This window comes from Antechinus flavipes, chromosome 4 (assembly GCF_016432865.1).
Source record: "Antechinus flavipes isolate AdamAnt ecotype Samford, QLD, Australia chromosome 4, AdamAnt_v2, whole genome shotgun sequence".
Lineage (NCBI taxonomy): Eukaryota > Metazoa > Chordata > Mammalia > Dasyuromorphia > Dasyuridae > Antechinus > Antechinus flavipes.
The window spans coordinates 469,767,510-469,781,857 of record NC_067401.1 but is presented as its reverse complement, the minus strand read 5'-3'; the positions used below and the strand labels follow the sequence as shown (position 1 = coordinate 469,781,857).

Here is a 14,348-nt window from a genome sequence, read left to right as displayed (position 1 = left end):
TATACATAAACATAATCATAGATGCATATATGTATATATACACATATACACATACATACACAAATATGTTATAGACATAAGCATACACACATATATGTATATACATACACACACAAATATGTATATACATAAACATATACATATATATGTACATACATATATGCACATACATACACAGAAACATGTATATACATAAACACACACATATATGTATATACACATACATACACACAATATATATGTATATACATAAACACACATATATGTGAAGTGCTGTGAATACTTTAAAGTGTTATATAAATACCAACAACTATTATAATCATCTATTCTCTAATTCACCATTTATTTATTTACTCATTTACTTTTTCATTAGGAAAATACTGTGGTTTTTTCTAAAGGCACACCAAGGCAGGAAACAGAAGCATTGGCTTCTAGTTCTCCCCTTTCCATTAATTCATGATTTGACCTTGAAGAGGCAATTCATTTTGCTAAACCTCAGTTGCTCTCTATGTCAAATAAAAGGTTTGAATTAAATGATCTTGGGGGGCGTGTCCAATTCTGATATCCCATGACTTACTAAGAGGATTTATTAAGTTAAGGAACTATATTAGAATATGGGGAAATGCAAAGAGAAAACCACAGTACACAAGAGTCTCGTTCCACAGTATACAAGAGTCTATTAGGAGAAATGAAACTTAGTCATAAAAAAAGAAACTTAGTGTTAATATGGAAAACAAAACAGAGTAAGAGAAATCTGATGAGTCTGTAGAAAGGAAAGATCACTTCTGGGTGGATAGGACAGTGAGGAGTCCAGGTGCACTTGATGAATCAGATTGCATCTGAGTTTGGCTCTGAAGAATTGGTAGAATGCCAACAGGTGCAGATTAGGAAATCCAGCTAAGATCCAAGGCTCTCATTTCATTTGGGGGATAGTGAGCAATTTATTCATTCATTCATTCATCCACTAATTAAGTCATCGAGATCATTTATTGAATGATTCCTTTGTGTTGACAATGGTATTTTGAGCTCTCTAGACAGGCAAAAAAAAAAGAGGCACCATGAACCCTTAGATTAAAAAGCTGTTGGGGAGATAGGCCATCCCCACTTAAAGCAAAAGAATAATGAGCATTTGTCTGTTAATCTAGCCTAGGAGGGCTGATTGACTTAAGTGCTGATGGAATGTAAATTAAGGTCAAGATTACTGAAGAAAGAGTTATGAGTCTCATGTCACAACGCCATCAGCATTAACATCATCGCCTGAATTTTTCTTTTTCTTTTTTTGAAGAAAGCCCAAGTTAAGCATCTTTGGCTTTTACCTTCTAGGATTCTGTTGACAGAAAAATGACTGTTGCTTATTGCTAGAATGTAAGGAGTTTGCACTGATTTATGATAAAATAATGGTTCAGAAAGACCAGTACCATGTGGCACAGATCCTAGAATCAAGGGGTAATAGATCTGGGAGCACTCTAGAACAGAGACTATCACCTCTGGAAAGGCATTTGGAAAAGAGATTATTAGAACTTGGAGTGACCTTAAGACAGAAAATGTCAGGGTCGTGAGGGGTTTTAGAATGGGATCTTTGGGAAGAAACTTAGAACAGGGAATATCAAAGCTGGAAAAGGACTTTAGAGGACAGAATGTTAGGGTTCTGAAAGACCTTGAAAACAGGGAATCTTACCTCTGGGGGGGACTTAGAACAGAGAATATTAGAACTAGAAAGAGTTTAAGAACAGGGCTGGGAACACCTTCGATCAGAGACTGTCCCCTCTGGTAAGGAACTTAAAAGAGAGATTGTCACATGTGGGAGGGACCTTAGGCTAGAGCTTCTGGGAGGGAGTTTAGAACAGAGAATATCAGAACCAGGAAGGATTTTAGAACAGGGTATATCAAAGTGAGGAAGGGCATTAGAATAGGGAATGTCAGAGGTGAGAATGACTGATCTGGAAGAGACAAAAGATGTCAGAGCCAGAGGGATTTTAAAATATCAAATATTGGAATTAGGAAGAACCTGTGGTATCATCTACAGTTTTAAGGGAGTGACGTCTTTGGCAATGGGCATCTTCAGAATAAAGTCCTTTTAAGGGCATAGAATAAAATACATGGGATTAGAAAGTAAACCAATTATATGGAAATATAGATATTGAAAGTCCCTAGACCCTTGACTGAAGACAGCCCGATCATTTAATAGATATCTCAAGAATCCTGCCCACTGTTACTTCTTTCCACTGCACCTTTGCTCAGCCGCATTGGATTACCTTTGATACACTGAAAATCCTGGAGTTTCCTAACCTCATGATCTTACTTATACCTGGAGTAACATTTTCCCTCTTCACTTGCAACCTTTCTTTGGTCTTCAAACTCCATTTCAAATAATGTCACTCCTGCCATAAACCCTGATTTTTCCTCCTTCCTTCCTTCTCCAATCTTAACAACCATTTTTTTCTGACCTCATTTTACTGTAGTCTACATTGTAATGAAGAGATCCACAAAAGACTGAAGGCTAGTTTGCCTCATTTTCCTTAGCTAATCCTATGGCATATACACATTGGCTATATTAGGCTCACAGATTTGGAGCTGGATGGGATATTGGAGATCATTTACTCCAATCCCATACTGATTTGTGCCAATAATAAATCCCACAAAGTTGTCACATATATTCAGATTTATACCTTTCAAAGTTGTTTTATAAAACATGGCCACTGGTTCCACCCCAATGGAAATATATGATTTAAATCTGAAGAATGTGGCCACTTCAAGGATTCATACTACCGTACCTGAGAAGTATCTGTACAAAGAAGGAAACTGAGGATCTAAAAGGTTACACAAAGAGGAACCAGGATTAGAACTCGGATCCTGTGATGTGAAATTGATGGCTCTCTATCATGTCAATTTCTCTAAAGCCATGAGTTACATCAAAGCGCTTTGCAAGCCTTAGAAAGTTGGTGTGAATGTCAGTTCATTGTGTTCTTATGGTCACAAATGACCTGCATCATGAAAAATCATTCCATCTCCCCCACTCCCTGTCAGAAGAAATGAACGTCCATCTAGTTCTAGGTACCTTGAGCTTCATCATAGAATCTTGACATAACTTGTCTCCCCGTGCGGCAGAAACTTCATCAATGCCGATCAGCTTGGCCTTGTACCGGACGCCTTCACCCTTGAACCTCTTTATTAAAGTGGCTTCGCTGCGATCCTGACCTGGGGAGAAAGAACAAAGTGGGCTTAGACATTCAGGCAGGGAACAGGGCTGGGGGGTCAGAGTTAGAGATCCTCAGATTGGCTTATGGTCCATTCAAGAGACATCAACTTCACTAGGATTCGAGTGGAGAATAGGGTCCCAAACACTGATACGCTAGCATGAAGGTACTTGGCTCCCAGTCCTGGAGGGGCAGCTTGCTATCTGTCCATTTTTGGCCAAGTCACTCAATGGTCTCGGTTTTTAAATAACAAATCTTTTTTTATTTATGAGATAGTTTCTAGCCCTTGATTTATGACCTTATGAGAGACCCTAGGTGCACATACCTCTGAAGGTCTCAGTTTTTATGTGTTAGCTTATCTGTTAAATGAAGGGGGTGGATAACATGGAGGATCTGAGTGCATTTCACTTCAAGGCTTATGGTCTTATATGTGACTTTAAGCAGGTCAACAAATCTCTCATGGCCTCAGGTTTTTTTTTAATTTTTTTGTTTTTTTAGTAAAATAAAAGGATCATATTAGATGGCCTCTGTAGCGACTTCCAACTCTATACTGCTATAAATGCTCACCTTTGTTCTGATCCTTAGACTCATTATGACCAGATTTTGTATTAATCCCCACCTCTAATGCACCATTTTCACAGTTTTCCAATCCCACATTACCTGCGTCATCTCATTTGAGTTTCACTCTATCCCTGTGAGGTATAAAGCATCACTGTCCCCTTTAATAGATAAGGAAACTGAAACTCAGAGAGAAGGTAGTTGCCTAGAGTCACACAGCCAGTGTCAAAATTAGGACATAGGTTTTCTTTTCCTTTTTTCTTATTAAAGCTTTTTCTTTTCTTTTCTTTTTTCTTTTTCTTTTCTTTTTCTTTTCTTTTCTTTTCTTTTTTTTTTTTTTTTTTTTTTTTTTTTTTTTTTGCTGAGGGATGTGACTTGCCCAGAGTCACACAACTAGGAAGTATTAAGTATCCGAGGCCAGATTTGAACTTAGATGCTCCCGACTTCAAGTTCTCTATCCACTGCACCACCTAGCTGTCCCAAAGCTTTTTATTTTCAGATATGCATGGATAATTTTTCAACATAACCCTTGCAAAACTTTGTGTTTCAAATTCTCCCCCTTCCCCATACCCCCTCACCTAGATGGCAAGTAATCCAATATATGTTATACAAGTTAAAATATATGTTAAATCCAAATATGCATACAGATTTATAAAATTATCTTACTGCACAAGAAAAATCAAATCTAAAGGGAAAAATAAGTAAAAAATAAAATGCAAGTGGACAACAACAATAGGAGTGAGAATGCTATGTTGTGGTCCACACTCAGTTCCCACAGATCTCTCTCTGGGTGCAGATGGCTCTCTTCATCACAAGACCTTTGGAACAGTCCTGAATCATCTCACAGCTAAAAAGAGCCATGTCTATCAGAATTGATCATTGTATAATCTTATTGTTGCTGTGTACAATGATCTCCTGGTTCTGCTCATTTCACTTAACATCAGTTCCTTTAAGTCTCTCCAGGTCTCTCTGAAATCATCCTGCTGATCATTTCTTACAGAAAAATAAATATTCCATAACATTCATATACCATAATTTATTCAGTCATCCCCCATTCAGCCCATCAGCTGATGGGCATCCACTCAGGTTTCAGTTCCTTGCCACTACAAAAAGGGCTGCTGCAAACATTTTTGAACTTGTGGGTCCCGTTCATCTCTTTGGGATACAGACCCAGTAGAGACATTGCTGAATCAAAGGGTATACAGTCTGATAGCTTTTTGAACATAGTTCTAAATTGCTCTCCAGAATGGTTGGATCAGTTCACAACTCCACCAACAATGTATCAGTGTCCCAGTTTACCCACCTCTCCTCCAGCATTCATTATCTTTTCCTGTTATCTTAGTCAATCTGAAAGGTGGTTAGTGGTACCTCAGAGTTATTTTAATTTGCATTTCTCTGATCACTAGTGATTTAGAGCACCTTTTCTTATGAGTAGAAATGAACTCAGGTTTTCTTGATACCAAATGTAATGCATTATTTCATATAGTAGACTGCTCTAGCTGTAAGAAGCTGTATGTGTTTTGTGGGCCAGAGGTCATGAAACTGGAATATCTGGGTCCAAATCCTGGTTCTGACACTTATTATCTGTGCAAACATGGATAAGTAGCTTAAGCTCTATATACCTAGTTTCTTCTTCTGTAAAACTGTGGTAGCAACAACAATAACAATAATTGCATTATATACATTACAGGTTGGTTGTTTGGAATACACTTTGTGATATACCTTCCCTCCTCTCCTCCTTTTCACTTTATTTCTTTTTGCCATTCCTCTTTTCTTTCTCTTTCCCTCCCTCCATTCTTTCTTCCCTCTCTCCTTCCTTTCTTCCTTCTTCCCTTCCTCCATTCTTTCCTTCCTCCTTTCCCTTTTTTCCTTCTTCCCTCCCTCTCTCCCTTCCTTCTTTTTTTCTTCCCTCCCTCCCTCTATTCCTTCCTTCCTTCCTTCCTTCCTTCCTTCCTTCCTTCCTTCCTTCCTTCCTTCCTTCCTTCCTTCCTTCCTTCTTTCTTTCCTTCCTTCCTTCTTGGGATGGAGTTTTCTCTGTTCCAGAAGCTCTTATTTCAGTTTCATGAGCTTGCAGTGCTGCCTTGAGAAGGAGACCCTGGCTCCTCAAGTCTTGTCTGTCTTTCCTTTTTCCATTTCCTTTCATGAGCACATATGGTAGGCTCATATGAATGTAGTTTTAGAACTGGAAAAACCCATGGCGCCCACTCAGTCTGCACACTTACATTACAGATGAGCTTGCTCAAGCTTGCCCAGTCAGCATGGGTCAGAAGCAGGATTTACACTCAGGCGTTCCTTACTCTAGTCAGGTTGCTATACCTCCCACACACTATGTTTTGTTTCTGTATTTCTATCTTTTGCACAATAACTGGCATACAGTAGGTATTTAATTTATGCTTGATGATACAATGAATGAATATCACCAATTCCTTTGAATATAGATGGAGGATACTTGTCATAAGGCCCCTGTAAGCATCTTCTGCTCTGTGGCCATTAAATAATGATATTTTGTCTTCTGGAGCATGGAGACATATTGATTATTTATATCTCAAGGAAAAATAGCAATGTGGAAAATGAATGATATTGATTCTCCTTTAAGAAAACCTTTGGGCCCTGCCGTTAAAATCATCAGTACACACATGGTTAAATGTCTTTGAACCTGAACTTGGAATAGAATTTAATATAACAAACAACAGAGAGGTAGAGAACTTAGATTCAAATCCTGATTGCTACTTTTGACCTGTATGACTCTGAGAAAATCACCATCTCTCTCTGGGCTTGTGTTCCCTCATTATAAAAACAAAAATTTGAGGTTAGATAGAAAGTGGTGCTGTAGAAAAACAGTAGGTAACAGGTTCAAATACTGTCTCAATTACTTTGAGTGAGTCACTTCCTCCTTGGAATATTAAATCTAATCTTCTCATTTTACAGATGAGAAAACTGAGTTCTAGACAAGTAAATTGATTTAGTCTACTTTCCAAGTCTCTCATTGTTATCTAAAATACCCCAACTCTGACTCTCTGGAGAAGAAACAACAGGTCCTTGCTCCAAACCTGGGTCAGACATATTTGCTGTGTGGCCCCAACAAGACATTGATCCTCACAGGAATCAGAGGATTTAGGATTAGAAAGATATTTAAAGAGTGTCAATAAACACATAGTAGGTGCTTTCCATGTACCAGACACTGGGAAAAACACTGAAGCTATGAAAACAAAGGGGAATAAAGCCCCTCCAAAAATTTCCAAGGTAATGGGAGAGAGAACAAGCCAAAAATGATGTGCTAACAACGATTTCATTTTTACATAGGAGAAAACTGAGATTCTGAGCGTTAGAAATGAGTTAGCCAAGATAACCCAAGTCCAAGTGCCAAACCCAAGTCCTCTGACTGCAAAGTCATATTTCACAAGCTTTCATTGAGAGCCTACAGTGAATTAGACTGGACATTGGGAACACACAGACCCCATCAAAAGCCAGCAGCATTTCCACTGACTTTATGGCCAAATCAATGTCCACAGGGACATGGGGAGGAGTAAATGGAACAGGAGATACGATGCTGCATTGATAGTGGTCTCTAGATATAAATCCAATGATGATGTCATTATTTTCTATTTATGTTAGTGGGCTTTTCTCTTTTTCCTTAAGCTGTTTTTCTTCTTGTCCCCAGGGTATCACCAAGTCACAGATTATAGAGCTCAGGTAACATCTACAAGACGGTTGGCTTGACCCTCCCAGGGATGCTGAAATGGTGGTATATTACTTTGTCTTTCCTTCTCATTTATGTACATAATCCTGTATTCTACTCCCCGAGAGCCAGCTGGGTGGAAGAATAGTTCTGGGGTTAGACTTCTGTGTGTACATGCCTACAGTGCCTGTGAGTTTGACTGGGACAAGGATTGAACGCTGGACTCAAGAATCACAAAAATCCTGCTTTGAATGCTTAAGAGCTGGATGACCCTGACCAATTAACTTAACCTCCCAGAGTCTCAGTTATCCTAGCTGTAAAATGGGCATCATAATGCCATCTGCCTCCCAAACTTGCTGTAAGGATTAAACAAGATCATGGTATATAAATCACTTTGCAACTCTTAAAGTTGCCATATAAATGCTAATCATTGTTATAGTTATTAATAAATAGCATCATTATTGATAAAGGTTTGCTGACTTGACTTGAACCGAATTGAAGCGAGTTGCATTTGGCCTGGCTCCCTACCCGTCGTTAGGCCGGTACAGCGAAAGCTCCCGTGATTTTGTAGGTAGGTCCCGTGAGGACCTCTCTGGGTTTTCCGGATTGGCCACGGTTGCCCCACTGGCGTGTGGCAGGGGCCAGAGGGGCTGGAGCTGGCAGATCCCAGGCTTCCGGGCTGCCTCCTTTAGCGCTCCACACCCTGCTGGGATTAAGCAGCGCCTAGGCCATTTACGCTTGTTAAATAATATTTTATGAGAGATGCACGGCACATGGATGATGAGTCAGAAACTGTAACTAATGTTAAAATTAAGCCTCGGGGAAACGCGGAGGCAGATGTCGGTACCTATAGCTAAAAGCTAAGGGAGGTCCATTTGACATGCTGGGTCCTGTAAACAGCATCTGCCAGAGGAAGCAGGCACAATGGTATCAGTGGCTCCATCCCCAGCCCCCTCTCCAAAGGGGGCCGGGGACAAAGATAACTTAGTCAGCATTTTCTCTCACCAATGAAAAGCCGGCTCTCCTCATCCCTTCTGACAGCTCTCAGCCCCACATCTTCAATATACCAGCATGCTCTGTTTACCAATAATACGCCTTTCACTGCTGTGAGTTGAAAAAAAATAGCCCCCACCTCTGTCTGAGTTTGCCTCCCATCCCCGGCTTCCCATCTTGCATATACATGCATATTGAACGCGTTCAAGCCTCAGATCAGCTCTGCTGAACCTCAACGAATTCGTAGCATTAAAAGCACTTTCTGGTGCACAATTTATGTCTCAGAAAGCCTGGAAATTGGGTAAACAGCTTCCAGCTCCCATGCAACATACATAAATCCAGGCTCCCTAAGAACAAGGCATTTAAACAGAGGCCTGTATAACACCTGCCTCTCCAGGAATCCCAAGGGCCGCTGGCCGGCCCAAGCTAGAGAGGAGACAGGTCAATCACGGGGCGTGGACCAAGGGCACGGATTAATAGAAAAATATTAGACCATCTGGATGAAAGTGGGGTGTCCAATTTCGATCGGGACCCAGGGCACAGCTAATTCGTATGAAGGGCACTTATGCAGAAGATGATTCTGGTTCTCATTAAACTTTCCACCATTAAAAGGGTCATTTTTCATAAGAAGATCTGGAACAAGGTCTCAGTGATATTAGTAAAAGGATAAATAAAAGGCAGCTGAACCGCGAGGGCTATAATTCTATTAGAAGGTTTGGGTGATGTCATTCCCCACAAGAGTCAGCCTTGTTGGAATGTGTGAGCAAGAAGGGACTTTGGAGATCGTGGAGGGCTCAGTGGTCAGAGAGGACAGGGGAGGGGAGGGAATGGGGGCAGGGAATGACTTGACCACAATCATGTAGCAGTAAGTCAGGAACAGAAGGAACAGGATGGGCATTGGGACTGTAGCTTCCTACTTCCAAACTCATTGCTGGAAAACAAAGAGGGGGAGAGAGAGAGGAAGAAAGAGAGGGAGGGAAGGAAGGAGAGAAGGGGGAAGGAAGGGGGAGAGAGAGAGAGAGAGAGAGAGAGAGAGAGAGAGAGAGAGAGAGAGAGAGAGAGAGAGAGAGAGAGAGAGAGAGAGAGGCAAAGGCAGGGAGATAGATACAGAGAGATACAGGAAATACAGAGACACAGAGAGAGACAGAGACAGACACACAGGAAGAGAAACAGAGAGGGATACAGAGAAAGACAGAGAGACAGAAACAGAGAGAAAGAGAAACTTTGATGTTATCTTTACATACATTAAGTTGGCAAATAAATATAACAGTGACAAAGCTCAGTGCAGCTGGGACTGAGGAGGGAGTGATACATAAACATTCTTAGTGGAATAACCATTGAATACATTTCTGAAGGCTAAGCTATCTGACAAAAGACAAGTCACAAAAGGGATCGTATTCTTGGGTACTATCATTCTATTTCTAGGAATTCTCTTGAAATTATCTGCAATTTGGCCTGTATTTTATATTGTGTAATTGTGACTGTGAGCTTTTTGAGGGCAGAGATGAATGTTTTTTTCAATAATTTTGCCCTTCTTTGTATCATCAGCAATGAGCACATGGCCTAATACACAGTAGGAGTTTAATAGATGTTTATTGTTGACTTGATTTGAATATATTCTAAGCTGAGATTCAACTATTATCCATAAAGATATATATGTATATGTATGTATATACATATTACATGTATATGTATATATGAATATGCATATGCATATACACATGGATAACGCATTTCAATATAAATATTTTCTTTTGTAATCTTCTATGTTTTATTTTAGACATTTAAAAAACATTCTTCTGAAGAATTCATAAGTTTTATCAGGTTTCCAAAAGGGTCTTTCCATGAGAAAAAGGCAAATAAGCCCTGTCATAATGCAATCAACAGAAAAGAAACAGAAGATATGTTATATGTGTATATTCACACATCACAATATTTATATAATTTGCTCACACACATATATGTGTGTGTATCTGTATGTATATGCATATCTGTATATGTATGTGTGCACACATGCATCAGTGATAGGCAGAGGATATGGACTTATTATTTCTTGCTTTGAGACCCTCCAAAATGGAGGAAAACTCCTGTATTATTACCGAACTTTATGAAATGACCAGTACAAGAAATTCACAGAAATATGGGAGGCAAGGCTTGCATAAAATGAATCCACAGGGAGAAAGATGAATCAAGGGAACAACATATATCATAATACTCCATTATTATTAACCATGATAAGGGCTAAAACAATCAAATTCTAGTGGATTATAATGACCAATTCTGGTATTAGAAGAATAAGAAGAAGCATGCTTTCATTCTCAGCATAAAAGTGAGGACCATGGATACAGAATGTGGAATATACAGTTAGAGTTGCCATGTAGGTTAACTGTACTTTTTGTTTATTTTGTTAACATGCAGAGGAGAGTTATTCATAATATACAATAAATTCAAATGGAGAATATATAACTACTAGAAAGAACAGAAAACTTTGAGCAAGAAGAAAAATGAGGAAACTCCCTTCAAAAGGCAGATTGGTGCTTTCTCTATAAGAAAAAGTCTTAAGATCAGAGGTGTCAAGCTCAGAAGGATCCTGTAGACCTCATATTGACTTAGAAAACCACAAATTTACATTACTTTTAACTGAATTTTAAAAATATTTCTCAATTATATTTTATTCTTATTCCTGCACAAGCAGTTTTGTGAACTGGAGTTGAATAGTTCTGGCTCAGGATGAAGCAAAATTAATCAATTTGTCTTGGGTTGCCCAGATAACATGGGTCAGAAAGGGGACTCGAAACCCAAGTTTTCTTGCTTGGAGATGGGCTCTCTAGTCACTACTCCATGGCTATTTGTAATTGCAAAGAATAGGAAATAGCCTTAATGTCCACCAGTTGGTGGATGGCTGAATAAATTGTGGTATAGCAATGTAATACAATACTAGGGTACCATTAAAAATGATAAATGAGGGATATAAAGACATTTGGAAAGACTTAGATGAAGCATTACCATGTGAAGGAAGCAAAATATGAAGGATGTCTGAAGTGCTGACTCTCACTCTGTGAAAGGGAATCCAGAAATGAAAGAAGGAGCTAAGAACGAAAAGGATATAGGGGCAGTAACTTAGAAGCTGTTCATTCAATCCATTCAAACTAATTCAACAAAAAGATGATTCCATAAATATTTATTAAGAACCTAATATGTGCAAGATACTCTGCTGATATGTGCCAATAATATAAACAAAATATAATTATAAATAATCATAAAATAAGATGATGGTAATGATTTTCATAAAGTTAGTAAAACATGCTAAGTAATGATAGAAAATAACATGGAATAAAGTTGCAATGGTGGTCGTCATCATCATCATCATCAACAACAATACCCACTATGCTCCAGGAGCTTAAAAAGACTGGGCAGAGATGTGTCTAGAGCCAGGTAGGATGTGTTGGCCCTCAGAGAAAGATCGGCTCAAGTCCCTGAGCTATTTTGAAAAAGGAAAAAACACAGTGGAGGAGGGGGCAGGGTACGGGGAGGTTTGAAGCAGGTCACAGCTGAGTTGTGTACATAATGACATGACTACATTGAAATTCATGTTCAATGTAAATAAAGATAAATGCAAATTGATTTGGTTTTCCTGTGACTTACAGTTAAGGGCACAATAAATTAATTTTTGACATGGCATCAAACATTCCTTCCACCTTTTTATTGGACCTTTGTCCAAATACTTGACATAAATGAAAACAGGGCATTACCACTGGGCATTGATTGAAGAAATAATTCTGGAAATGACTTGTCTTAATCTTTAATTTACAAAATGATGTTAAAAATGACTCTTAATAGAGACAAAAAACACCCTTGAAAAAAGGTAGCTGTCTATTGTTTGGAAAATGGCTCTACAAAATATGATATATGAATAATGAAATGTATTATTACTGAACTTTATGAAATGACCAGTACAAGAAATTCACAGAACTATGGGAGGCAAGGCTTGCATAAAATGAATCCACAGGGAGAAAGATGAATCAAGGGAACAACATATATCATAATACTCCATTATTATTAACCATGATAAGGGCTAGAACAATCAAATTCTAGTGGATTATAATGACCAATTCTGGTATTAGAAGAATAAGAAGAAGCATGCTTTCATTCTCAGCATAGTGAGGACCATGGATACAGAATGTGGAATATACAGTTAGTGTTGCCATGTAGGTTAACTGTACTTTTTGTTTATTTTGTTAACATGCAGAGGAGAGTTATTCATAATATACAATAAATTCAAATGGAGAATATATAACTACTAGAAAGAACAGAAAACTTTGAGCAAGAAGACTCTAATTATAATCTAATTTTTTGCCACTGACTAGCTGTGTGATCTTAAGCAAGTCATTGCTATTTTTTTTTCATCTACAAAAAATATATATTTCACTAGATGATCTTTTCTAGATTTGACATTCTATAACTTCAGAGATGGAAGGAACTTAGGAAAAAGATCTGCCTATGGGATTGGTATACATGATTCCTACCCTTAACCACCTTCAAATTCTAGCACTCTGTGATTCTTGGCTCATAAGTGATTATTTAACCTCTTATCTCTGCTATATTTTCAATCCCCGAAACACATGTATTATAGTTCAGCCACATTTAGGGAAATAATATGTCCAGCATAATCATAGGACTGTACGTTTGAGGTTACCAGTTTCATTCTGCCTCTTCCAGTGCAGCTCGTGAATAGCTTTACATTGTGAAAGCTTATGAAATTTACTTATCCATATCCAAACAATCTGGCTGGCCTGGAGGATTTTTTATTGAAGGGGGAAAACTTTGCCAAAAGACAGAGTTGAGTTAAAGGACTTTCTGCCCTGCTGGCTAGGTACAGCCTTGGATCTGTCTCACAAAGGAGCACATATAGTTCTGCAACTAGGAAGTAGTTCATAAAGAGTTCTAGATAGCTTCCTGAAAAGAGGAAATTTAGTAACAATTTAAAGAATAGCAAGAGATGGCTTTAATAGCTCATTGGAGAAGTAACAAATGTTACCCCCAAAAAGTACCTTGATACAAGGAAGCCTACCCTTTAGATAATATCAGCTTAGTGACTAGAGTAGCTAAGGAAAACAAAACATAATTACCTCTGCAGGGAAGCAGCAAGTAGCAGATTTGGAGTTACAAAGGAATTTGGTGGCTGTAATGTAACCACAAGCACATATGCTATTCAGCCAATTGATGTTCCCATTTTCATTGGTGGTGGGAGAATCTGGAGACAAGAGTCCTTCTATGTGTATTGGGACATGTGGAGCATTTCTGTTTAATCAAACATCTTTGCTTTGAGTAACTGCCAATTGAAAGGGAAAAAAGAAGCTTCGAGTGGGGGCCCATGAATCATAATTTTATTTTATTTTTTTAAATTTTTAATAGGTTTTTATTATGAATCATAATTTTAAATGGATGCTGACTGAAAATGCATATTGAGCCTAGTTCATATGGAAGGGGGTCAAGTCTACACACACACACACACACACACACACACACACACACACACAAAGACACAAAGACACAAAGACATACACACACAGACACACAACCACACTTTCTAATGCAGCTGCGATTTAGTCCTGTGCAGTAGACAAATTCCTTTTGATTTATTACAGAAGTAACACTTGCCCACATTTCTTTCAGGGTCAGCCTTATTTTATCCATATTCTGGGCCTTTGGGTCTCAGCTAATCTGCATGGATATTAGAGGATGCTGTTTTTCCTCCAAATTCACTGTCTTCAGTAATCGTAAAATACACACTTAAAGTCGGCATCATAAATTTGGGTGGTAAAATGCAAATTCACATAAGTTCATCTAAATCCAAGTAGACACTCATATTGGTTTTGCGAACCTGAGACTCTATCTGGCCAATTAATCTCACTTTTGGC

General features: G+C 38.6%; 1 protein-coding gene across 11 annotated transcripts in view; it reads right to left on the bottom strand.

The window, feature by feature from the left end:
* Window positions 1–14,348, bottom strand: part of DAB1 (DAB adaptor protein 1) — a 316,440-nt gene that overhangs the window by 146,107 nt on the left and 155,985 nt on the right. For all 11 annotated transcript variants that reach the window (XM_051999586.1, XM_051999587.1, XM_051999579.1 and 8 more), the window contains exon 3: window positions 3,059–3,198. In XM_051999586.1, coding sequence (XP_051855546.1) covers window positions 3,059–3,198 — 140 coding nt within the window. The remainder of the gene's footprint in view (window positions 1–3,058; window positions 3,199–14,348) is intronic.